Source organism: Juglans regia, chromosome 11 (assembly GCF_001411555.2).
Source record: "Juglans regia cultivar Chandler chromosome 11, Walnut 2.0, whole genome shotgun sequence".
NCBI lineage: Eukaryota > Viridiplantae > Streptophyta > Magnoliopsida > Fagales > Juglandaceae > Juglans > Juglans regia.
Window position 1 is genome coordinate 1,142,839 of NC_049911.1, and position 25,420 is coordinate 1,168,258.

Consider the following 25,420-nt stretch of genomic DNA (forward strand, 5'->3'; position numbering starts at 1 on the left):
ATTTCTCTACTCGAAATATTCCAAGTCTATTGCAAATCTCATGATATAATTAAAAAAATGACAAAATTCTGAATAATTTCTCATAACAACGTAATTGAGGGAAAAAAACACTAATAAATATTGGTAATGAGATCGAACGGCAGGGAAAGAAGATCCATCGTAGTCTTCTTATAAGTCCGCCACACCATATAAACATTTAACTTCTTACTCTGTCCGCCAATCTCTCTGTGTCCGTCTTCCCGAACCACACGTCTCTCGATCTCTGTCTTTTCTCTCTCGTAGATTTTCTTCCATTTTTTTCCGTCTCTTTCCAGAACTTTCAGCATTTCTTAAATGTTCTGAGCCCTCTCTCTCTCTCTCTCTCTCTCTCTCTCTCTCTTCCCCAGGCAAATTTGGCGTTACTGAGCTTGTAGCTATCCTCAGGTTCGTGCATTGTGGCGACTTGCGAGAATCGTAGAGCTCTAGATCTTGCGTTGCCCTAGGAATTCGAAGCAGAGATTGATTGCTTGCTCTCTTTCTCTGTTCTTCGAATTCTCTGATTCGTTTTCCGTTTCATATGCGCCAATTCGCAAGCTTCTTGCTTCCGATTTGTTATCTGTGCATGTGTCCTGGGAGTGCTTTGGTAAGCCCTTTTTTTCTGTTCTTTTTCTTTTTTCCCCACGATTTTTCCTAGCTATCGAAACGCATTATTGGTCAACAACGATTGTCCGTTTGGCTGCTGAGAAAAAGCAAAGAAAAACAAACAAAACAATGCTTGGAACTCGGAAACTTTCTATTGTCTCTTTTTCTGGAAAGTGGAAACGATCGGTGACTCACATGTTTTCCGGAAAGTGGAAACATTGATTTCTCGTGGTTTTTATTTCTTACGGTTGAAAGCTTCTTCCCGTTTTGCTTTGTTCATTTTGTTTCTCCAAACTTGTTTCCTGTATTCGTTTTCTTTTTTTTCCCACTCCTCCTTTTCATTTCTGCTCAGAAACAGAATAACGCGCAAGTGTTAGCTGGTCTTTGCCGTGTTGAAGCGTTTTATTATTTAGTAGTTCTGAGATTGATTACTCAAGGAATGCGCTTACTTTTTGGTATGTTCGATTGCAGGATTGGTTTGATTGTTGAGATCCAAAGGTATTTTTGAGATGGACAGTTCGGAGACATAGATTCAGTAGATTGTTCGCTCTAAAGGAAATCTAAAATCTTATAGATCAACTATCATAGATTGGTTCTATAGTGAGAGGTGGAAATAATGGCTATCGGATTGAGTTCTGTCATCCCGAAGTTGCAAATGCTATACACTTCCGATCATGCCTCGGTGGTTTCGATGAACCTCTTCGTGGCACTCCTTTGTGCTTGTATTGTGATTGGCCATCTTCTTGAGGAGAACCGATGGATGAACGAATCTATCACTGCCCTTGTGATTGTGAGTTTCGCTCTTATCCGCTTATTTGCTTGCTTATGGGAAAGAGGAAAAGAGATGAAATTTCAAATCTTGGATTATTACGTTGGTTAAGCCATCGGTAAAATTAATTATCTTGTTTGTTAAAATGTTAGTGGCTAATTTTCCATTTTTATGTGGGTTTGTTGCAGGGTGTGTGTACCGGAGTTGTTATTCTGCTTACAAGTGGGGGGAAAAGCTCTCATATTTTCGTCTTCAGTGAAGATCTTTTTTTTATATACCTTCTGCCGCCAATAATATTTAATGCTGGGTAATTTACAGTCTCTTACTTATCAAAAGTTTATGGTCTCATTAGTCTTGTTATGTAGCAATTTTCCGTTCAGTACCTATTTCTGGTTTAGATGTTATGATTGGTTTACCTTATGTTATGCATCAATTGTTGCTTACGGATGAAGAAAGAAATTTAGGTAGCAACAAGAGTTTTTTTCTTTATGGATTTGATGATTGCCTCAAGTTGTGGTAGGTACCTTAAATTGCTCATTATGTCATTAACAATCACAATGCTTTTCCCTGAAAGAACTCATATGATCTTGAATCTTGCTTTACCTTTTGGTACTGTGGAATTTGAGAATCCAAAAGCCTGTTTCAGCATCATCAATTCATTGCTGTCTTAGTTTGGGAGTCAGGTTCACTTATTGACTCTTTAATTTTGATTTTGCAAAGTACAGTAAGGGTAAAAATACAATTTTTTTTTTTTTTGTATTAACAAATGTCATTGTAGAGTTGTAACGACCTAACTCAATAATTCTAAAGTCGACATATTAATAATTTTTATTGGGCCTAAATTATATTTAATGGGCCATATTAGATAAGTCCACGAGTGATAAATTATTGAGGTTGATTATGAGTTTTAATTATGCTTAATAACTAGATCAAATTTCATTTATTATTTAATGAACGAGTTAGACTCCTTTTAGAATTTAAAGATTTGGTCATTAGAAATTTATTTTAATTTAAAATCATCATTTATTAAAGTCTTATATGCAGTCTCAGTCACTACCAATCCTATATTAGATGAACTACTGGATCATATTTTTAAATTCAAACTCTCTTCTTGAATGATTGTGACCGAGTCCAACTCGAACTTCAACTTGTCGGCATCCCATTCTAACAGGAATACAACTCTACTGGTCATCTTCACGTTAAAACTCTTTAACCGAGTCCAATTCAAACTGGTTGTCACCCTCTCCGTCCAACTTGAACTCAAACTTCAACTTGTCAGCATCCTATTCCAATATGAATACAATTGTACTAGTCATCTTCACGTTAAAACTTTTTAACTGAGTCCAACTCAAACTGGTCGTCACCAACTCCCAAATCTCTCTATAAATATCTCCATTCCGTATGTTATTTAGAAAAAAACCGTACACCTCCTAGTCCAGGACCGTAAGCGATTTTGTGTTAGAAATTTTAGGAAGCAACACTACAAGATAAGTAGGTTGATCATAAATTAGGATTAACATACATTAGCTAGTTATATATATTATTATTAAAGCCATTTTTTTTAAGCCAGTGTTTACGTACCACACGTCATGATATTTGCAAGCACATCATTATCATATTTCATTCCGCATATTATAGTTATGTATGTATTATGCATCTCACGTTGCATAAGACACGTAAGCTTTTATAAGATCAAGTGTAAAATAAACTTATAACTGTTAATCAGATAGTCATTCAAATACATGGTACCAATGCGATTTATGGGTGGATGTGCAAGTCACGGAGTTAAGCGTAGTCCAACATAGTATGTTAGAATATTATTAGCGGCTCTCCTTGCGGCTGCAGGATGTGGGGCCCGTGCACAACCTTGCACACAAGATTAGTGTGTGGGCTTGTAAGATAAGTATGATAAGTTAGATAATTTAAGACAACACATGCATGACATAAGCATACGTATGAATGATCATGATTTTAAGTTTTCAGCATAAAATATTTTTTGAAAAATCTTAAGTATGTTTACGTTATGATGAGTTTCTTACCGAGTCATCGACTTATTTTAATTTGTTTTTATGTTTTTAAACCATCACAAGTCAGGATAATTATGACGATAGAGCTGCAGGATGAAACTTAATCTAGGGAGGCGTGATAGTGGCTTAGATCATGTATAGAGATTTTAAATTATGATTTTTGTGGCACGGGTTTTGAGAAATTTTAATAAATGTTTCCAAGCACTCTTTTTATGATCTCAGTATTTTAATAAAGAATTATTTTATTTATAGAATCTATGTACTTGGTGTTTCCTTTAGAATAAAAGAAAATATTTTTAAGTTAAGGTTCAGTAGTAGCATTCTGGCTCCCGAGAATTTTTAAAAGTGACTTTATTATTAACTGTGAGGAACGGGGTGTTACAAGAGTACAAAAGACACTAGTCAGGTACATGAGATATTTACAAGACAAACTCCTATCTAGGGGAAAAAGATAAAGTTAAGCCCATTAGAGGTCCAAAGTAAAAAAAAAGTTATTGAAAAGGAAAGTTTTGAGTTCCTTCAATGTTCGTTCACATTCCTCAAAATTTCTGCAATTCTTTTCCCTCCAAATAAACCATATGAGGCAAGTGGATCATCTTCCACACTGCTACAATTTGTGGACTTCCACTATACAATTGCAGCAGTGTGAGAGTCTCAGGGCTGCAACGCCACAGGTAGCTTATGCTATCAGAAAGTCAGAAGCACTTGATGTTGAAGATTGAAAATAAGAATCAGAATCTGTGGACGCATGAAATATTTTTTGTATTTTGATAATTACAAGTTATTTTAGAAAATAATATTTAAGTTGGTGACTGTTAAGAATGTAACATGTAACAGGTTCCAGCTTTGCCATCTTCATTATCGTAAACAATTTCTCAGAACATATTGATTTCTTAAACTAGCTATGTCTAATTTTAATGGGTAAGAGTTTATTAAACTGGTGAAAATTACGTAAATCGCAGAAATATAGTTGATACTCCCTGAAGTGTCATAGTTAGTGCTGCAAAATTAGTGGGAAGAAATTTTGTGGTTTACTAGAAGCCCTGGAGTTTTGGCATCTGAAACATGCCAAATGTGATATTTCGCTCAAGAGTGTGGACATTTTATTCCAGTGATGGTATGATTTTAGAATCTGAGATGTGGACCTGGTTTCTGTTTCTAGGTCAATCAGCTGGAACTTCATCAGTTAAACTTATTTTACCAACCTCATAGTTTCTTATCTGCAAGGCCAAATTTCTACTATGTTTGCCACTCTATTCTTATCTGATGAATGTAGCTACTAAAAACAACCTATCTATGGACCTGACAAGATAAGAAAATAAAGCATGGTCGTGACAAAGTAGTTCACAATCATATTTTGTTGAGCACCATATATTTTTGCTTTTTGAGTGTTGACATTTATATCTTTGCATTACTTTCTTGATCTCATGTTAACAGTGAAATTTTAATTTTTCTTTATAAGATCCTGGCCCCAACCTTATGATATATGATCTTAATCTTTATTATTTGCTCCAGTTTTCAGGTGAAAAAGAAGCAGTTTTTCCGTAACTTTGTTACTATTGTGCTGTTTGGTGCTGTGGGTACATTAATATCCTGTGGGATCATATCCCTAGGTAAATCTAGTGACCTTATTTGCTTTTTTTTTTTTTTTTGTAAAAATGATTTGTTTAATTTAAAGTTGCACAAAATAAAGAAAAACCATACCGTCAAGTATGTTAAATTGCACCCTTTTTCTGTTGGACAGTATTCTTGGCTGGGCAATTGTTTTACTGCTAAATACATGTTTCAGCAAATAGTTTTACATCATTCTGTTCCAATTTTTGGAACACTCACCTTTCAATATAATTTGGGTAACATTCAGTTCTATGCGTAATGCATCTTGAATCATAGTTAGATCATGATAATATTCATTTCCCTTATTTTGGTTATTGGTGAGTTAATAGATTAAGCTTTCCTCGCGTGACACATTCAGCTTGTTAAAAGAGTGGAAAATGTAGAAGGAACTAATTAGGCTTATTTTCAGATAATGAATTGGAAACCCCTTTGCTTTTTTGAATTTTCATATGATTACTGAAGAAGGGAAGCGAGATATATGTGATTCAATCACTGCAACTGAAGGATTAAGGTTTCTTTGGAGAATAGATGACAACGATCATTTGTTTGAGAATTGTCAAATTCTTATGGTTTCTTTGGTAATTTGAATTTGGGAGTGTCTTTGACTCTTAACATTTCACTCAAGCCTACCAATTAAAAAAAAACATTTCACTCAAGCCCAAGTTTGATGATTGCTACTGCTACACTTGAACACACAGTTCCTACTGTGGTTCTGGATCCAACAGAGTAAAGTTTGTTGATAACCGTATAGTGGTTCTTTGTAGGATTGTTGGGACAGATGGTTTGAGCCTTCTGCCTGAGTGTTGCATGCACAGGACGTAACCATAGCAGTATGGGTTCTTCAGATTTTTAAGTCTCTAATTGGTTCATGTTACCAAAACGGAGAGTATCGAGAAGTCTTGATGATAATATTATCATTGGAAGTATTTTCCTTTTTCCTAACAATTTTGCAATTCTCCTTAAAATATGGCCCTTTCAAACCAACAGTTGACAAAGATGGCTCTCTTTCAGAACCTTTTCCTTGTTGCATGCATATTTTTTATAAGTAAATGCATGTCAGCATTTTCGATGGTATCTACTACGATGTCTCTAATTGAATAATCTTACTTAGATATCCCGGGAGGATCAGAATCTTTGGATAATCTTACTTCATTGTCTTGCTTATGATTTTGGTGATTGTGCTGCTATTAGATTTGCAGAAGCAATGTGTCTAGTTACTTTAAATTAGTCTTATTGAGTTGAGTTGGCCAGGGTCATTTTAAAACTCTAATCCTTTGGGTATGTTTGGTTTAGTCAATTTTGCAAAATTTTTCAAAAATAAAAAATTGAACTTCAAACCAAAACATCTTTCAACCTAAAAAAAAAATCTATTTACTTTCATCCATTCATTTGCCTAGATTCCATTTAAAAGTCAAAAGCACAAAAACAAAAGTAAATTTTACAAAAAACAAAACAAAAATACTCTTAAAAAATTATATTAAGAAGACTTTTCAACTCTATCCATTCACTTCTACAAATCCCAATATTATATATATTTCGAAAAAATCTTATCCCAATTTTCCAATCTTCCTTCATAAAAACCATTATCAAACACATCTCAAAATTTTTCAATTAAATTCTCTTAAATTCCTTAACCAAACATACCCTTTCCTTCTTGGTAACTTGTACTTTTGCTTTATATGGAAGTAGTAAATGTAAATGCATCTCAATTATCTCGATAATCAAACTTGACTTTGTGATTGAATGGAGTTGGGACTTTTTATATTCAGAGATGGCTTTGGAAGCATTGTATTGCTCATTTCTAAGGTCTTAGAGAATGGAATGAATGTGATGTATGCATGCTCAACAGTTCACTCTGTCTACGTCTGCTGCTGAGGATAGTGGCTTAAGATACTGGCCAAATAATGTGCATGAGGCTTTTTCATTAAATTCTTATTTTCTTCACCATCTTTGAATTGAATTATTGTATGTTGGGCCCAGAAAAAATGGGAAAAAAGGCGTTTTGAGTTATTGGATTCTATTTTAGTATCTTGTCGTGACTGCAAAATTCTAATGCTTGACTCAGGTGTTATTCAGTTCTTCAAGAAATTGGATATTGGCTTACTGGAGATTGGGGATTATCTAGGTACTACATTTGTCAATTCTCTCTCTTTCTTGTAACTTTGCTGTTTGGTTCTTACTGTATTTGTCTGTATTTCAGCAATTGGTGCAATATTTGCTGCAACGGATTCTGTCTGTACATTACAGGTATGGCAGATCAGCTTCTTAGCATATTTGAAACAATTAAGGCACCAATACTTCAAAACTAAACTTATTTCATGTAACGGTACAGGTGCTTAATCAGGACGAGACACCTTTACTCTACAGTCTTGTATTTGGGGAGGGTGTCGTAAATGATGCAACATCAGTGGTTCTTTTCAATGCTATCCAGAGCTTTGATCTCACTCATATTGACCCCAGGATTGCTTTGCATTTTATTGGCAACTTCCTTTATTTGTTTCTCACAAGCACAATGCTCGGGGTGATGGTAAGTCTCTAGCTCTCCCTCTCCCTCTCCCTCTCCCTCTCCCTCTCCCCCTCATATTTGTCTCCCTTAATTTACAAGTGTGTTAAGTTTTATGTGCTATTCTAGTGTGGTATAACATATCTCTTTCCCCCCACAGACTGGGCTGCTTAGTGCTTACATCATCAAAAAGCTTTATTTTGGCAGGTATGTTGTCAGAATTGGAGTGATCAAATCATGCTGCATTTACTGATATTAATGATATTATTCCATTGTTATAATGGCATTGAAAATGGACCCAATCTCATAATAAGAAGGTGCTTTGGTCTTTATATCATGATGTAGGTTTTTCTTTGTTGAAATTTGGTTGTCAACAAAAGCTATGACGACACCTAATCTTTAGGGTCTTCTAATTTGGGGTCTGAAAAAACCTTAAAACTATGTGGGAAAGGAACTTGTTAGAATCATGTGCTAAAATCAAATTCTGATTATATAATTTCTCACACGATTCAATTTCAGGCACTCTACAGATCGTGAAGTTGCTCTTATGATGCTCATGGCATACCTTTCATATATGATGGCTGAAGTAAGTTTTCAAGTTGTTTTATGACACTTCTTTCTAAGCTTTAAATGGTTTATGTACATTTGATAGAATGCTAATTATTTTCCACATAGCTAAGGTGCTAAGGTGCTAACCTATTTGATCTGTTCTGCAGTTGTTCTATTTGAGTGGCATTCTTACTGTATTCTTTTGTGGGATTGTAATGTCCCATTACACCTGGCACAATGTAACTGAGAGTTCAAGGGTCACCACCAAGTACGTCTTGTCTGTTTAGAATTTGTCAGGCCATTTTAACCTGTCATATACAAGCCCGTCACATGTGGAACAAAAGGCCTTTTTTTCATATACCTAATGCTTTCTTTTTTTACTTCAAATTATTACAGGCATGCTTTTGCAACCTTTTCATTTGTTGCTGAGATTTTTATCTTCGTTTATGTTGGAATGGATGCCTTGGACATTGAAAAGTGGAAATTTGTCAGTGACAGGTATTTTATGTACAAGAGCACTTGACTAGCTTTCAGACAACATATATGATTTAGCTGCCTCACTGAGACATTTTTTTATTGTTTAAACACGTAATGCTTGCTTTTGCTTTTGCTTTTTACAGTCCTGGAACATCAGTTGCAGTGAGTTCAATACTTGTAGCCCTGATTATGGCAGGAAGAGCAGCCTTTATTTTCCCCTTGTCATTATTAATCAACTTAGCAAAAAAATCTCCAAATGAAAAAATCAGCTTCAGGCAGCAAGTATGCTTTCTGTTTCTGTAATGACAATTCTATTTCTTTCGCACTTCCATTTATCTACCAAATCACACAAACATCTTTGTTATTGTAGGTGGTAGTATGGTGGGCTGGTCTCATGAGAGGTGCTGTGTCTATAGCCCTTGCTTATAATCAGGTAAGATATGTACATGCTGTTTTATTTGGGGCAAAAGACCAATGGATTTAAACTAATAATTGCTAAATAAGATGACCTGTGAGACATTTGAGCTTGTTTATATGCTCTTTGCCAAATAAAACAAGAACATGTATAGATTTTAGTAGGAAATAGTGTGTGTGTATGTGTGGATGTGTTTGTGTGAGATGAGATGGGATGAGATTATTCAGTAAACCCTCTACTTTGTAAAATGCAGTTCACAAGGTCAGGGCATACTCAATTGCGAGAGAATGCAATCATGATCACCAGCACCATAACTGTTGTTCTTTTCAGCACAGTGGTGAGACATCTACCGCTATTCTGGATTTTATGACTTAAATTTGTGACTGGATTTGATTAGTTATATAATAATAAAGACCATCTTGTCAATATTTATTATTCACTGATATTTTATTCTGTACCTAGTTGGTCCATTAAGGGTAAAACTTACGGGAAATGCTATGCATCAGCCCCACACCGGCACACACTTCACATCACTTTTTTTTTTTTTTACACAATAGGTTGAGTGTGTGCTGGTGTGGGGCTGATGCAAATATTTTTCCAAAACTTATTTTCTGGTCACAGCTTTATTACATCTTGTTAATATATACTAATTTTGCATCTTTTTATGGCAAAAGTTTTTTAATTTCCTGGACTACGAGGAAAAGAGAAGTTGAGGAATATGATGCTTGCTAATATGGTTGTTGGCTTGTTGCTGTTAAATTTTTTAACTATTCTTGTGTATGAGGAATAGTCTCGATTATTTTTTCAACTCATCTCATCATTACAACTTTTTCAAATTCCCACACAACAAAATAAAAAATTCAAAATTTTTAAATTTCAAAACAAAAATAATATTGAAAAAATATATTTTAATAATATTTTATTTAACTTTCAGCTTTAATTTCAACTCAACTCATCTCATCTGCGAAAACAAACGAGGCTATGTCAATGGTTGCTTCCTCTATATTTATATATTTTTTCCCATTCTTTTGAATGAACTTTCAATTACATACAATTAAGGTGGATCAGTTCTATCATGCTTCCAAAAATTAGCCCCTCCCGTGAGTTTTTGGTTCTTATATTAAAGGTTTTCTTTTGCGTTAGGAATGCTAGTGATTTTATATGAATGAGTTTCAAATGCGAGACTTTAATGTTCTTTTGATGATTGTAATGCTAATAACCATTCACATTTGATTATGGTCAGGTGTTTGGTATGTTGACTAAACCTCTTATAAGGTTCTTGCTACCCCAGCCAAAACACACAACCAGCATGTTATTGTCATCAGATCCATCGACTCCAAAATCAGTCACTGTGCCTCTTCTTGGAGAGGGGCAGGATTCTGAGTTTGACCTCCCCCAAGTTGTCAGGCCAAATAGCATACGCGCACTCCTGAGGACTCCTACTCACACTGTTCATCATTACTGGCGTAAGTTTGATAATGCCTTCATGCGTCCGGTATTTGGTGGCCGGGGTTTTGTTCCCTTTGTTCCTGGATCACCAACGGAACGGAGTTTCCAACAAGAGCAATGAGAGGGCGGCCAAGCAAAGTTGTACAATGTGTTGTAAATTACATATACATCTTCCGGAGAATAAAGCGTAGATGCCATTGGATCAGCTTGTGAAATATTTCGTGCACTTTCGGGTAGTGAGAAGATGTGTATCATAATCTTGTGAAATTGCTTTATGTCTTGTATAGCTGATCTGATCGTGTTTGCCCCAAGCGTTTGAAGGGATTTGCCCTCTTCTTTGCAATTGTTTTTAGATCTCGCCTGTTGACATTATTATTTTTGTGAGCACAATATTTCAGGAGCTTCAAGTTATTGTAATGCCTGCCTTTTCAAGACGTGTTTTTGTATTTGATAAAACAATGAAATGCCATATATTTGAGCTGCAAACGAGGATTCAAGGTGTTTGTCTCCTGTTCAGCAGTACTTCGATTAATCCTCGTGCGACATCTTGTGCCGTTTGTGCTTTTGTTGGATCACAGAGAGAGAGAGAGAGAGAGAGAGAGTTGAAACTAATGTGGAATAATGCTCACAGTACATAAAATGTTTTGATGAAGCATTTCCGCTATTTTATGTATTCTGTGCCGAGTTACATTAGTCTCCATTCAACCTTTACTTATCCAGCATTTGAGAAAAAAAAAAAAAACTCCATGACCCCAAAATGATGAATATAGATGTAGCAGGAATCGGAATCCAATCCTGAATCAAGAACAAAAAAAAAACTTTATTTAATGAAACTAGGTGAAACCCATGTACACGGGAAATATACAAAAAAAGTACCTAATTACAATCTAGAAACTTGAAAAGAAAACATATACAAAAAAAAAAAAAAACAAAAACTCACGAGCATTTCCTCCCTTAAGGACAATAGCCGAGAACCACTGCAGCAAAGAAGACAAACAATTTCCAGATATCCTTAGCAGTTTGCTCTCTATCGTTGAATCACCGCTCATTCATTTCTATCCATAAACACCGCATAATACATAAATGAATCATTCTCCACGCTGCTGCCAACTGAGACCTTCTGTGCCGCCTATACCAGCATGCTAGTAAATCCACCGTTCTCATTGGCATAACCCAACTCAACTCAGCTCTACTAAGAACCCCAACCCATAACTCCCTAGTCACCTCACAATATAAGAATAAATGATTAATCGATTCACCATTTTTCTTACACGTGAAACACCATTCCACAACAATCATGCCACGTGTCCTAAAATTGTAAATCGTCAAAATATTCCCAAGTGCAGCTGTCCAAGTGAAAAAAAGTAACTTTGGACGGCACAAAAGCCCTCCAAATACTCTTCCATGGAAAAGGAAATTGTTGCTGGCCATACAACACCTTATAATAAGATTTAACAGAAAAATTTTGCCCCTCGTCTATTTCCACAACATTCAATCCTTCTCATTTCCTCCTAAATTCAGAGAATACAAGAACTCATTAGCATGACTCAACAACTCTAAAATATTGGCTTGCTGATTTCCCAACCAAGCTGAAGACAATGAGAAAAATAAAATGAAGGGCTCTCTCACCACACCATTCATCAAACCAAAAATGAATTCCTACACCCTCTCCAACCTCAAACTTAGCATGTTCTACAAAACTGTCTCATCCCTTTCTACTATATTTCCATAAACACATACAATAAGATCCCCTACCCTCCTTAGAGCACCATCCCCCCAATTACCTCTATACTTTCGATCAATAACCTCTCTCCACAATGAGTCCCCTTCCATTTGATACCTCCATAGCCACTTCCCTAATAGTGCCTTATTAAAATTACTCAAGTTTCGCACCCCCAGGCCTCCATTCGCAACCGAGAAGCATGCCCTATGCCAACTCACAAGGTGGAATTTATTCTCCTCTCATGCCACCCCATAAAAATGCTCGAAACAACTTCTCAATTTGGTTTGTCACTCCAATCGGTAAAGAGAATAAGAAAATATAATAAGTGGAAAGGTTGGAAATGGTGTTTTTAATGAGGGTTAGTCTTCCTCCTTTACTTTGAACGACGCCTCCAACGGAAGCCCAAGATATTTCATTGGAAGAGAATCAACTCTGTAGCCCAACAAATCCGCTAAAAGGTTCATATTCCTCACATCTCCCACCGGTAACAATTCTGACTTGCCCAAATTCACTTTGAGGGCCCGAGACAGCTTCAAAGCACAATAAAATAGCCCTTAAAACTTGAATATGTCCATTGTCAGCATCACAAAAAATGATAGTATCATCCGCAAACAATAAATAGGAGATTGAAGCAGTACCATTGTTAATATTAACCACCGAAAAACTAGAGAGAAAACCCCCCTACTACAGCCTCCACCATATGACTTAATGCTTCCATCACTAAAACAAAAAGGGAAAGGGGATAACAAATCCCCTTGTCTCAAACCCTTATGACTGAAAAAGAACCACAAGAGTTGCCATTAACTGTAATACAGAGAACCGAGTGGTCGAAACGCAATGTCTAACCCATCCACACCACCTATCCCCAAAGCCGCATCTTCTTAGCATATAAAATAGAAAATCCCAGCACACGTGGTCGTATGCCTTTTCCATATCAAGCTTGCAAAGAACCCTCGAAATACCATTCCTCATACGGTTGTCCAAACACTCATTAGCAATCAGAATTGAGTCCAAAATTTGATGTCTCTTAACGAAAGCATTTTGAGGTTTAGAAATGATTTTATCCATCATTGTACTTATACGATTAGCTAACACCTTCGATATAATTTTATAGATCCCACCTATCAAACTAATAGAACGGAAATCCTTCAACTCATGAGCACCGGCTATCTTAGGGATGAGTACAATGAATGTAGCATTTAGGGATTTCTCAAACTTCTGACAGGAATGGAAATCTTGGAATACCCGCATAACTTCTACTTTCACTATATCCCAACACTCTTGAAAAAAAACCATGAAAAAGCCATCCAGGCTCGAAGCTTTTATCTTTACACATTCCACTCACCACCTGATGCACCTCATTTTCTTCAAAAGGCCTCTCCAACTAGCTGACTGCATAGAAATCCAGCTGGCCAAAATTCAGACCATCCAACTTAGGATGCCACTCCTCTGTCTCGATTAGAGGATCTTCATAATACTACACAATGTGATCTTGAATCTCATCAGGGGTGTGAAGCACATTGGTACCGGAATGAAGTACCTTAATGGTGTTATTGCGCGCCTATGTGAATTGGCCATCTTGTGAAAAAAATTTAGTACAACTATCCCCCTCTTTCAACCAAAGCACCATTGATTTTTGCCTCCAAGAAACTTCTTTCATCAACAAAACCTTCTCAATTTCAGTCATAACTTCCTGGACAATGACTCCCCATTTGCCTCCCCCTCCTCCAAAGCATGCAACTCTTCCCAAAACAGATTTTTCTGCACTTCAATATGTCTAAAGACTTCATTATTCCACTTCTTTAAATCAAACTTTAGAGTTTTAAGTTTACCTACCAAAATAAAGCTAGGAGTTCCAAAAAAGGAGTAAGATACCCACCAGTTCCTAACCTTCTCCACAGATCTATCAACTGCAAGCCACTCGAATTTAAAATAATGCCTACCCCCAAGTAAGCCACCGCAATCAAGCAAAATGAGATAATGATTAGAACAAACATGGGACAACCTCTTCTGACATAAATCCAGATAGTGAGTCACCCAAGAAGTCCCATTTACTGTTAGACCAAGTATAAACCCCCTGCCAATGGAAGATCCATAAGATTCAGATAAAAAATCAGCTCCGAAAACTCTTCCATAGCCACAGATAGTTGCACCTACCCTCTCACTAGAAAACCGAACAATATTAAAGTCCCCATACAAACACCAAGGCACATCCCACAAGTAGAACAAACCTGCCAACTCCTTCCACAAAAACCTTCTCTCCCTATCCACATTAGGCCCATATACACCCGCAAAAGCTCATCGCCACTCATCCTCAATGGTTTTAAAAGAACCAACCACATAATAATTCTCAATGCAATCCTCTACTAACTCCACCACCCTCTTATCCTACATCAACAACACACCTCCTAAAGCACCCAACAAAGCAAGATAACTCCACCCCACAAAAGCACAACCCCACAAACTACGAATGATGCTTCTATTAATAAAACTCAGCTTAGTTTCTTGAAGACATAAAATATCAATTTTCTAGCTACGGAGGAGGGATCTAATACAAATACACTTGTTGACATCATTAACCCCACTTACATTCGAAGAGAAGATATTGGGCTTCATTTGATGACCAAGATCTCCTCCCTTTCAACCTGTCCCTCCCCACACTTCCCTCTTTATTATCATAATTAATGGAGCATTTTAAACGTTTCAACTCCCTATCCTTTTTTGCTGCCGACTTCAAAGCCATAGGTCTTTCTGCTCCAATGGCAACAGGAAGAGCCTTAAACTGCTCCTCAAACCCTTCACAAGATATCCCCATACGTGCCTGGAAATCTTCAACCTTTTTTAAAACCCAATTTGAGGCATTTTTGGTTGAAGCGTGAGACGAGAGAGTACATATAGGGATCGGGCTACCCGCATCCTCATCAAAGGTTCCCCTCTCATATAATTCCAATTGTAAAGTGGCCTCAACCACATCCCCTCCAGAAGAAGCCTCCAGTTGTAAATCTCCAGAAAATGCCGAAACAGAGCAAATGTTCATCTTGAGGTATAGAAGATCAACTGGATGTAAGGGTTTTAATAACAGAGAAACTTGGTTGAATCAAGAACTTGCCACATGAAAGGAAAAGAAAAAAGAAAAAAGTTTGAAGAAGAAATAGAAGCACTCTGTCATGAGATTTAGATCCCATCAACCAGAAGGAAGAATCTTTCTTTCTACCATCAAGCCAAAGACAATAATATCCATACAAAGCTAAATTTATTTAAAAGAGAGAAGGTATCAGGGAGTGGAACAAGAATTCCCCAAAAGGTTGTTTGAACTGAATCAAAAATAAAACCGAAATAGAAATGACAGAATTACAACTTCTTGTAAAGTGCAATATCAAACTATGAGACATAGATTGGGGACACTGAGACAGGGTATCATAGGCATTTACTCTAAGATGCATACCTATCATAATAATTTGGGATCCTTGATGGGTTTCCTGTGTAATATAAAATGGATCTGTCAGGACTTGATTCAGGAGCAATGCGCATGCTTGAATGGAAACCAGCTGATCCAATCCGTCCAGTGCTACTACCATTTGCAGTACTTGTTCCATACTGCCCAGCGAATGAGGTCACACCTGCACTGCCCATGCCATAGCGTTCAGCAGTCGACTTCACCAACAATCCATAAGGTCCAGTTGGTGAGCTCCGGTGTTGGTTAACGGAGCCAGAATGCAGAAAACCATATCGACCAGCTGATAAACTCGCAATAGGGGAATCAGGAGAGGAACGTGACAAACTATACATTCCAGCTGATGGTGCACTATACATTCCAGCTGATGGTGCTAAGTAGCGCACATCCTGACCAGTGAGTGAGCTTTCTGGATGCTGATGATGATGAGTTGGTTGCCTGGTGTGGATGGCGGAATTGGCACCGACTGGAACATTTGGGATAGGTGCTGCTGTAGCCATTCCATAGAACTCAGCACCTTGGCTCACAAAGAAGCCTGCTGGCTGATGATAAGACGGCTGTACCAAATGGGTTGAGAAACCTTCATTTTCAGATGCATGCAATGCATCCTTCCGAGGATGCTTCTTCCTGTTCTGTTGATTCGACTGAGCTTGCCGCTTAGGGGAAGTACGTTTATTTGCACCCCATTGTTGCACCTGGTCCTTTGGGCCTGAGGCTGTTGCAGTAACCTCTCTCTCTTTGCTGGGCATTCTCAGCTGCAAAGCTTTTTCTTTTCTAGTCTTTCTCAGCTGCTGGATGCGGTTTCTGAGGTTATCAGGAGAGTATTGGGATCCAAGGTTGTAATCATTAACACATCTTATTACAGCCTTTATTGCAGCTATTTCTTTGCCTGTTGCCTCATCCTGTGAGTAGTTTAATGAAAGATACTTATCAAAAAAGGTTTAATGAAAGATAGTATGAGAAAAACAACTATGATCCTAGTCATTAAAGGAAATTGACAAATTGTGATAAAGAAAAAGAAGGGGCAAATGTACCTGCGCTTTAAGAGACTTTTTTCCCTTGCAGCCCATCCTTGCAAACTTCTTGGTATCCTTCAAATGGGCTTTAAGCAGTGGTACTGGAGGGAATTCATCAACCAGTTCGAATGCATGAATAAATCTGACAGCATCAAGTCGCTTATTCTGTAAAATGAGTTTCTGAATAAAATCTGGGACATGTAGATGGAATTGCGGGCTTTCCGTTAGATATCAGGAAACAGAATATGAAATATGAAAGCAACAAAATAATCAAAATTGCTTGATTAAAAATCTGGGGACAAAACCCTGATAGATGCATCCGTCGACCCCACTAGCAGTGGGAAAGACTAGGAAGACAAAAATTTGAACCGTAAAGCAAACTGAGAATAGCTTCTACATGTAAAAGTACAGATATTCACAGCAGCAAGAGCAAACTCACAGTATTCTCTTTGGAAAAGAGAACCCACTTACTAAAAGTACCGTACATATAAAACAATCAAGCGATATCACGAGGCAATTACAACCCGATACCCAGATCCCTCATAAACTAGGAGAAACATTGATAGTGAACCTGCGCTCCCGGGACTTTGATCCTGGACACCCAGTACCAGTCAAACAAAAACATTAAAAGTGACATAAGAGCCACGCGACTACAGTTTCTATCTAGATAAAGAACACAATGTAAAAAAGTACATAATAAAAAAAAATGAACAAGTATCTGAATAGCAAGCACAGCCTCGTTTGCTTTTGCAAATAAAATAAGATGAGATAAGATAAAAATTAAAAGTTAAATAAAATATTATTAGAATATATTTTTTTAATATTATTTTTGTTTTGAGTTTTAAAAAAATTGAATTCTTTATTTAAAAATTTGAAAAATTTATAATAATTAGAGGAGATGAGAATGGTTATCAAAACAAACGAGGAAGACACAACAAGTCATCCAGCCATGAAAGATGCCGTTTAGGTAAGAGACTATCACTGCAACTACTCTTAAGCACCAAAAGATACGAGATGAATGTCTCATGCTCACTACCAAGAGTTAATGGTAAAAGCATCAACTCGGTAGAATATTACATGCATGTTCAAATAAAAGCATTCAAACTAATCAACCGGACTAAGAAAGTGAGAGATGGTCAAGCTTCAGGCAGTTCTAAAGCCACTGATTTACCTCTCCAAAAGCACTAGAATATCAAATAAATAGAGATAATAGCAACCGAAAAACTCTAAAGTATATAGTCATGATAATTTCTAGTTAAAAAAGCAAGAACAATTCTCTGAAACTCACCAGAGGCATCATCAGCAAAACCAAGAGCCCGAAACAACTCAGGGGCCTGCTTACGCTGTTTAACACTATCAAAAAGCTTCAAAACCTCGTCGCCATCAAACTCACTCATTAGCCCAAAGGCACCCAAAAGCAATAGAAAACCGTAAACCTCCAAAGAACTATTCGCTGCGAATCTTATATTTGCCTTCCACTCAAGGGCTAGTTTCACTGCTTCTTCGCTCACGTCTGCTTTAATCAGTGGTCGCACTTTCATCAACTCCTCCAACAATAGCACACAATTCTTCCTTCTGGTAGAAACCTCAATATTCATATCCCCCTTCTTTAACTCTGGTAAATAAAACCATTTCATTGCCTCCAAGACTAGCTTTCCAGAATCCACTGAAAGCTTGAGCGCATTACATATATCATTGCGCAACGATGCGAGATCTTTTAAATGCTCATTCACGTACAATAACAACTCTTTCCCATCATATATCGGAATGCCATTAAAAGACGCATTTTCAGGCAAAGATTCTTCCTTTTTCATTTGGTTTTGAAGAGTTGTCACTTGGGTTTCTTTTGACTTCGTTTCAGATTTAAGGGCCGGAACCGATTCGGTTTCGTTAGAATCGAATTGGGATTGGATGGGTGGAACCAATTGGGTTTCTTTAGAAGTAAATTGGATCTCTTTGCATTTGTCCTGGGATTGAAGAGTCGGAGTGAATTGGGTATCTGCAGAATCAAATTTGACATCTGGTGATTTGGCTTGGGATTGGAGGGCTGAAGCGATTTGGTTCTGGTTGGATTGGAGTTGTTGGAGTTTGGCTTCGATTGACTCGTGGATGGAGTGGAAGTGGTCCTCTAGGTCCTGCCATTGAAGAGTGAAGTTGGCAACGGCAGCGGCGTGGGTTTTAAGGAGGTTGAATGCTTTGCGGAGGTTCGGTTTCTTCAAATCAGCTGGTTGAACGTCTGCAGAGACTCCCCCCAACGGCGACGACATTTCGGTGACAGAAAGCCCTCGAAGCAGGATGGAAACGGGAAAAGGTATCTCACTGGGCAGTGATAGGTTACTATATCTACTACTGAAGTCCATTTCATTTTTTTTTTAATCATTTTTTAAGTATTTTTTTAATATCTTTAATCATTAAAAAAAATTAAAAAAATATATAACTTTATTAATATTCAATTACTTAATTATTAAGTAAAATAAAAAATTAAAACTAATTGTAAACTTATTTTTCTGACATATTTTACCGGGAAAAATACAAAATTGCAGCCTATTGTACGCTGCAGCCGCAGCACACTCCACTGTATTGTGTAAAAGAAAAAAAAAAAAAAACACCACGCAAGTGTGCTGCGGCTACGGACTGATGCCAAGAATTCCTCTTTTACCGGTAATTTAAGTAAATTTTTGATATTTTAACTTATTTTATAATCACACTGTGATCGTAAATAGTTCAAACTAAAAGAAAATTTGTTATTATAAATGATATATATAAATCCCAAAAAATAAATTCTATACAAATTTTTATAAAAAAGTAGATTCCATTTTGAAAGTGTAAAAAAAAAAAAAAAAATCATTATTTTAGTGAGACCTACTTTTTTACAAAAAACATATGTGAGACTTATTTATTTGAAATTTATATCTAACATTACTTTCAAATTTTGTTCATTAATTATAAAAAAATGCTACTTACAGTCCCTTTATGTAAACGGCTCGCAGACGGCTGCTGACATGGAAAACTAAAAACGAGGCCGTTTAAATAAATAAATCTAATAAGGCCACTGACGCCACTGCATTCCCTCTAAAACGTAAGTAAAACCCACAATGGTTTCAAAAAAGCAAAGCTGCTGCTTGCTTGCTGCTGCAAATACTCCGACGCCCAGAGATGGTACGAAAGGGATTGATTGGGATTCATCGACATCTGAGATTCATTTTGAAACCAATGGCAGATCTTCCTCAATAGGAACTGAACTGAACGATGGCACGAGGAAAGCTTTGCTACTTCTCAGTGCATGAGGAATGAAAAGCGGAAAGAAAGAGGTCAAGTCTGAACCGAAGGAGAACCCCAATGCAAAATCACATAAAATAATCGAAGAAAAATGAAAAGCCATTATTAGAGTTGGCCTATCATACTTGCTTGCTGCACTGAGATAAAGTTACTTATTTGAATTGCTTTATTATGGAAGATTATTGCTGCTTTGCTCTGGGGGACAAAGGAGAGAATTGGGTTCGAGCCCCATAGTCCTCGTGTGGTGAATGAAAAAAGCTCCCCTCTTTTGGGCTTTCTAGAAAAGGCAAAAATCAAATAATGAGGAAGAGTTTATTTGAGAAGTTATTGGAAATAATGGAAAATCTTTGGGAGACTCAGTCCCATGTTTATAGGGAACTTCTTTCTAAAAGTGAATTTATAGAGATAAAGAACCTTACGTAAACGGGTAAAAGTTCAATCACAGAATAAATCCAGCTCAGCTTCACAAAAGAGCCTAACTGCAAATGGTCCCAACTCAGTGCTATGCAAGGGTCCTCCGCACCATCACTCGGCAGAATCTTCTCAAACCTTTGTGTAAATTTGTTGTGAGAATATTCTTTGTAATTAAGGAATTGCATTCTGTTCTAACAACCTACAGCTAGGCTAGAATTGCCAGCACACACCAATTACTCGATACAATGCCTGGGAGACATAGAGCATTGCTTGTCTATATAAAGCATCCTGTATATCCAACAGATTGCAAGGAAAAATGAATATATGAAATCCTTTATTTCTACAACGCGAAATGAAATGGGTTTAGTCTCTCAGAGAGACTCTATGTTTCTGGATGGACGATGAAATCTCACGCAGTTCAAAATATTTTGGTCTCAGAAGCGGGAAATGAAATGGATTTACTCTCTGTTTTCGTATTATATATATATATATTTTTTTTTTTAAATATCAGTTGATGTGGCATCATGCCACGTCAGCCGACTGCACAGCGTCTGCATGAGACGACTGTGCATAGAAGAACTATTTTTATAAAGTTTATATGAAACTTATCTATTTGAGATTTGTATCTAGTATTACCCATTGAAGTTTGTTAAAACTTGTATCGAGCTCAAGTCAATTATTGCTCTCAATTTGCCTCGAAAATGGTCGTAAGATCAAGGATACAAGTTCTGGTGAATGGTTTTCCCACCCACTGGCAAGCTTAAGATATCTTGGATGGGGCATCTAAGGGGAATCTGGGTTTTTCCCTTCTATGGGTTTTGTTGTTTGTTGGGTGAAGGAACAAATACATATGCTGAGTTATAGCATTGAAATTTGGTCTATGCTTTTTTATCAGCTAAAAGGGAAGAAGGATCCGATGGTGGAATGGCTGTAGATTGAAAGAAAAAGAAAATGGGACTCGAGCGCCATATAGATCTTAGGATTTTGTGGGATGATATTTTGGTGCATTGTTCTCAAGTGTCTCACGAGAGTTCTCATGTTTATAGGGAAGGGAATGGCTTAACTGATGGACTGGCTAATATTGGTGCTACTGCTACAACTGCTTCCCAAACTTCCTCAGCTTTTTAAGGGAAATTTCGTGCTTCATATATCTGGTTTTCTTTCTTTTCGACAATAGAAACGTTTTCTGCACAAGTTAATCAGATTTCATATGTGTTTGACGTGTTCCACCTACTAAGAATCAGAGCCAACCGGCTCAGGCAACTCCACCTTTCATCTGCTCTGTTATAGTTTCGCATGTACTCATTCTACAAGACTAGAGAGAACATACATATCTCTAGCACAACACAACTCGTTCACCTAATTCTTTTGGATGTTCTAAATGAATGTGAGACCATAGCGTATTTCCAATGATGAAGTGGAAATCCTGTGTCTTGACCTTCAGACTGCAACATGCCAGATTAGATCGAATTTTGAAGAAATTCTACCGGCGGGTGTGGGCATGCTAAATAAAAGATATTGCTAAAATGGTAAAATCTTGGCATAGTCATTTGAGAGAGAGAGAGAGAGAGAGAGAGAGAGAGAGAGAGATGAGAAGCAAGGTAGCACCCAATTTATGATCACAAAAGCAGACACCCAAAAGAAAGTTGACAAAGGTTTGTCGTTTATTTTAGAGTTTTGCTCGAGATCTTCACAAGCCTACGAGCGGGAGAGATGTTCTGCATCAGCGGGATTGGGAGCCGGGATGAGCAGTTCATCCTTGGAGACCAATAATACCTGCACAAAATACCGAGAGATAACATTAACATCATATGAACAAAAGGTGAAACCAAATTAAAAAACTAGGAAAAACCACAATGTCCATTTTTTCAAAGATCAAAATAGACACAATACACTATATTTTCAGCCACAGAGAGGGAGAAAGAGCATAAGATACAACTAGAAATCTAAAGGATATTTCCCACCTACCCGGTTGGGCGCACCTAGCAACGATCAACCATAAAATTTCTACTCAATTTGCGCACCATTATCATCAATTATGTGATTGACCGTGTCTCTAGAAATACTAAAGAGCAGACTCTAAGCTAATATGGCAAATTTACATACCACAAGCTACTCGGCCACCAGCATTTCCAGTGCTTTTGCTAAGTTCATGTCCCCCTGGACAAAAAACAATAAGAGATGAGCAAAAAATGACTGAAAAGATTTAACTACATGATAACGGTTATCTGTTATGGCAGGTTTGCCATAACGGTTACCACATTTACAAAAGTAATTAAAAAATTGTTTTCGACCGGTGAGAGTGGACAACATTTACAAAAGTAATTAAAAAATATTTTTTTACAAGTATTTAACAAATATAGCTAGCAAATAAAATCACCAAAACTATTTTTTTTTTTATAAGTAAAAATATATATATATATATATCAATAGGCGTAACCAAGTACCCTGGATGTATACAAGAGAGAGCACCTAGCCCATAATAGAGAGTCCCTAATGAACATCGCCCAAGTGGGAGACCAAAACTAATAATCAGTCAGTAAAACATACAGCCCCAGTCTACATGTACTACTCTAGGAATATACCTACTGCACCTTTTGAAGAATAGTCAAAAGCATCAAGGAAAATGGGAAAACTTCAATTACCAATTTCAATATTGGAAAATCAGTTCCTTAAATAGATCATTAAGGGGTGGCTATACTTCTAAAAAACAATTAAGGGGTGGCTATGACCAGCTGCTGTTGCTTTGGAGACAAGCAATGCTTTCCAATACAATGCTCTTTTTGCCATAAATGTCAAGAATTAGAGTGACAGTGTTATTGCAAAATATGACAAACTTAAAAGGAGATATCAAAATGTCACATTTCTAAATTTACTATGCAACTAGAGCTTTAGCTTGAAGGGCTGACCCTTATCCCACAAAAAAGAAAAAGCCCTTACTCTCCCTTCTTGTTTACTAGAGGAAAACACAATAACCTCTTGCTTCTTTTCACTTTAGGACGACACAATTTACGAAATTCCATGGACACAGATCGTGACTAGAGAGGGATTTCTCAAAAAGTTACCCTTGCCAAGATCATCTACATCTTCATGGACAACAACGGCCCTTCCGATAATGGAATTTGGTCCAGAAAGCGGAATCTGCAATTTCTAAAGTGCATGAGTAAATAGGAACCAAAGAGATAAACAGTATGTAGAGTATGAAACACACCTGCTTGTCAGTTATTGTGATTTTGGCTGTGCCTGTATGACAAGAGTCGTGTTGAGAGTGTTAGTGAGTAACAAGTGTAGTTACATTCTCTCTCAAGCCTTCTTATAAGTCAACTAACATATACAAAAACGTAAATAGTATAACATGATCGAATCTAATGATTGGGAAGCCATCAATGAACAGGTTGAAGACTGTAGAGACAAAGCAACACATACCATCCGCACCAGCAGTGATATTTCCCAGATCACCAGCATGACGATTCTCATCCTCTGGAGCACCATGCTCTTTGCCAGCAGGGTTGAAATGTGGTCCTACAAGCAGGTAGATAAAAAATGTAACAACAAAAGGGAATGTATGTGGAACAAAGTGGGGTTTAATCGGGTTTCCCCTGGATGATTTACATTCAAAGAAACAAGCATTATATCTTAGAACAATACCAGTTGACAAGCAACCATTTGTCGTGTCCCCAAGTGCATGAACATGGAAGCCATGGTGACCAGGCTTAAGGCCAGAAACATTTCCAGTTACTGTAGTAGAGCCTGAAAATTATGGAACAAAAATGATTAGTTTAAATAGGAAAATAGCAATCTACATACCCTGAATGATCAGACAGGATATTGAAGTTACCATCAGCTTCTTGCGTGAAGTAAATAGTACCCTTGACATCGTTACTGTTTCCAAGAACAGCCACAGCCTTCACCATTGTTCTATGTGATCTAAATGAGACAGACTGTCAGGGCAATTTAACATAAGACGACCCTAAAAAGGAAATTGGAGGGCAAACTAGATTTAGAAAGAAAATACAACTAATAAAAAGGTTAATCTAGAACGATACGAAAGCTGAATTGCTCAAAGTATGCTTGGGTTATGGTTTTTGGACTCACAAACCCTATTTGATTATATTCAGGTAACCAAAAAGAAGGTTCAATTTGGGATAATCTAAATCTTGAATGGTCATTTATTTTTGGCAGGAAACCTATTCTAAACAACAGAAAATTGAAAAATATAATAGCAGTCTCTAGTTTGAAGCTAGCAAACAGGTGTCTAGCACATATCCCGAAAGAGAATCCACTTGGTTTAAGATAAGCAAAAAAACCAAAAAAAAAAAAAAAAATGAAATGAGCGGAAAAGCATAAAAAATAGCTAGACCATTCTATTCCTAAGCAAAAAATTAGACTTAGCTTATATGAACATATGGTCCAATTGAGGTGAGTATTTATTTATTTTTTTAGCAGTAGAATGCAAAATATATGATATATATGGGTTGCTTTATTCACTCCAGTTTTTTTATTACATCCACATTCCAACAAAAGAGTACAACAAAAGAACTATACAAAACCGAAGTGAAAATAAAGAGAATATAAGGGATGAATCAGATCACAAGAATCGAAAAGGCATCTAATCAAGAGCTGATGCTATATCTATGAAAAATGATAAAATTCACAAACTTAAGCACATACTCCGATATAACTTCCTCAAAAGTCAAATTGACGAAACAGGAACAGTGATATTAACAAGAAAAAGAAGTAGATCTCGAGATCAAAAGAAAATCCAGCTAAATTCGGGAAAGAGAAATTTTTCTTAAGAATCGGATTAAAATAAACAAAACCCAGATCATTAAAGAACAATCTAAACCAAAGAGTGGAAAAACCCGGAGTGAAAAAATACAGAAACCGGTGAGAGTTTCAGAGCTCACCCCAGAACACCCCTCGAGAGCTTAGCTGAGAGATAAGAGTGAGAGAGAGCGGAGGAAGAATCTGATCTCAAGCGGAAATGTCGTGCTGACCGCTGATAATTATAGAGATCAGTGTGAGTGTGAAAAAATTAAAAATATATGGGCAAGTGAGTCGACACGCTGAGCCAGTGGCGTTTATTCTAGGTTGTTCCTTGAACTACCCA

General features: G+C 37.0%; 3 protein-coding genes across 5 annotated transcripts; 1 reads left to right on the forward strand and 2 right to left on the reverse strand.

Moving 5' to 3' along the window:
- The first annotated feature begins 227 nt into the window (after positions 1-227).
- Positions 228-10,927, forward strand: LOC109005679 (sodium/hydrogen exchanger 2-like). Its single transcript, XM_035695610.1, has 15 exons — positions 228-622; positions 1,093-1,411; positions 1,579-1,697; positions 4,933-5,030; positions 7,097-7,156; positions 7,232-7,278; positions 7,364-7,558; positions 7,695-7,741; positions 8,054-8,120; positions 8,251-8,351; positions 8,480-8,581; positions 8,704-8,842; positions 8,931-8,993; positions 9,229-9,312; positions 10,219-10,927. Exons 2-15 carry the CDS (start codon positions 1,238-1,240, stop codon positions 10,543-10,545), a joined length of 1,623 nt encoding a protein of 540 aa, XP_035551503.1. The 5' UTR covers positions 228-622; positions 1,093-1,237; the 3' UTR covers positions 10,546-10,927.
- A 4,403-nt stretch (positions 10,928-15,330) lies between these two features.
- On the reverse strand, positions 15,331-18,982 carry LOC109005680 (FRIGIDA-like protein 2). The gene is made up of 3 exons (XM_018984712.2): positions 17,906-18,982; positions 16,636-16,808; positions 15,331-16,503 (listed from the first exon to the last, which is right to left on the reverse strand). Exons 1-3 carry the CDS (start codon positions 18,975-18,977, stop codon positions 15,580-15,582), a joined length of 2,169 nt encoding a protein of 722 aa, XP_018840257.2. The 5' UTR covers positions 18,978-18,982; the 3' UTR covers positions 15,331-15,579.
- A 2,830-nt stretch (positions 18,983-21,812) lies between these two features.
- Positions 21,813-25,414, reverse strand: LOC109005683 (superoxide dismutase [Cu-Zn] 4A). Of its 3 annotated transcripts, none has more exons than XM_018984715.2 (8): positions 25,218-25,414; positions 24,149-24,280; positions 23,959-24,060; positions 23,737-23,832; positions 23,522-23,553; positions 23,376-23,451; positions 22,417-22,470; positions 21,813-22,086 (listed from the first exon to the last, which is right to left on the reverse strand). In XM_018984715.2, exons 2-8 carry the CDS (start codon positions 24,222-24,224, stop codon positions 22,064-22,066), a joined length of 459 nt encoding a protein of 152 aa, XP_018840260.1. In that variant the 5' UTR covers positions 24,225-24,280; positions 25,218-25,414; the 3' UTR covers positions 21,813-22,063. The 3 variants fall into 3 exon arrangements, with proteins under 3 accessions (XP_018840260.1, XP_018840259.1, XP_018840261.1); XM_018984714.2 differs by having other exon boundaries at positions 24,149-24,237; positions 25,218-25,381; XM_018984716.2 differs by having other exon boundaries at positions 24,149-24,251; positions 25,218-25,353.
- Between the last annotated feature and the right edge of the window lie 6 nt (positions 25,415-25,420).

Coding starts and splice junctions, on each gene's coding strand:
- LOC109005679 (XM_035695610.1), top strand. CDS start 1,238: ATGGCTATCGGATTGAGTTCTGTCATCCCGAAGTTGCAAATGCTATAC. Junction 8,843..8,930: donor AAATCAGCTTCAGGCAGCAA/GTATGCTTTCTG, acceptor TTGTTATTGTAG/GTGGTAGTATGGTGGGCTGG. Junction 8,994..9,228: donor TAGCCCTTGCTTATAATCAG/GTAAGATATGTA, acceptor TGTAAAATGCAG/TTCACAAGGTCAGGGCATAC.
- LOC109005680 (XM_018984712.2), bottom strand. CDS start 18,977: ATGGACTTCAGTAGTAGATATAGTAACCTATCACTGCCCAGTGAGATA. Junction 16,809..17,905: donor TTTTGCTGATGATGCCTCTG/GTGAGTTTCAGA, acceptor TACATGTCCCAG/ATTTTATTCAGAAACTCATT. Junction 16,504..16,635: donor AAAAGTCTCTTAAAGCGCAG/GTACATTTGCCC, acceptor AACTACTCACAG/GATGAGGCAACAGGCAAAGA.
- LOC109005683 (XM_018984715.2), bottom strand. CDS start 24,224: ATGGTGAAGGCTGTGGCTGTTCTTGGAAACAGTAACGATGTCAAGGGT. Junction 24,061..24,148: donor CTTCACGCAAGAAGCTGATG/GTAACTTCAATA, acceptor CATAATTTTCAG/GCTCTACTACAGTAACTGGA. Junction 23,554..23,736: donor TATCACTGCTGGTGCGGATG/GTATGTGTTGCT, acceptor CTTGTCATACAG/GCACAGCCAAAATCACAATA.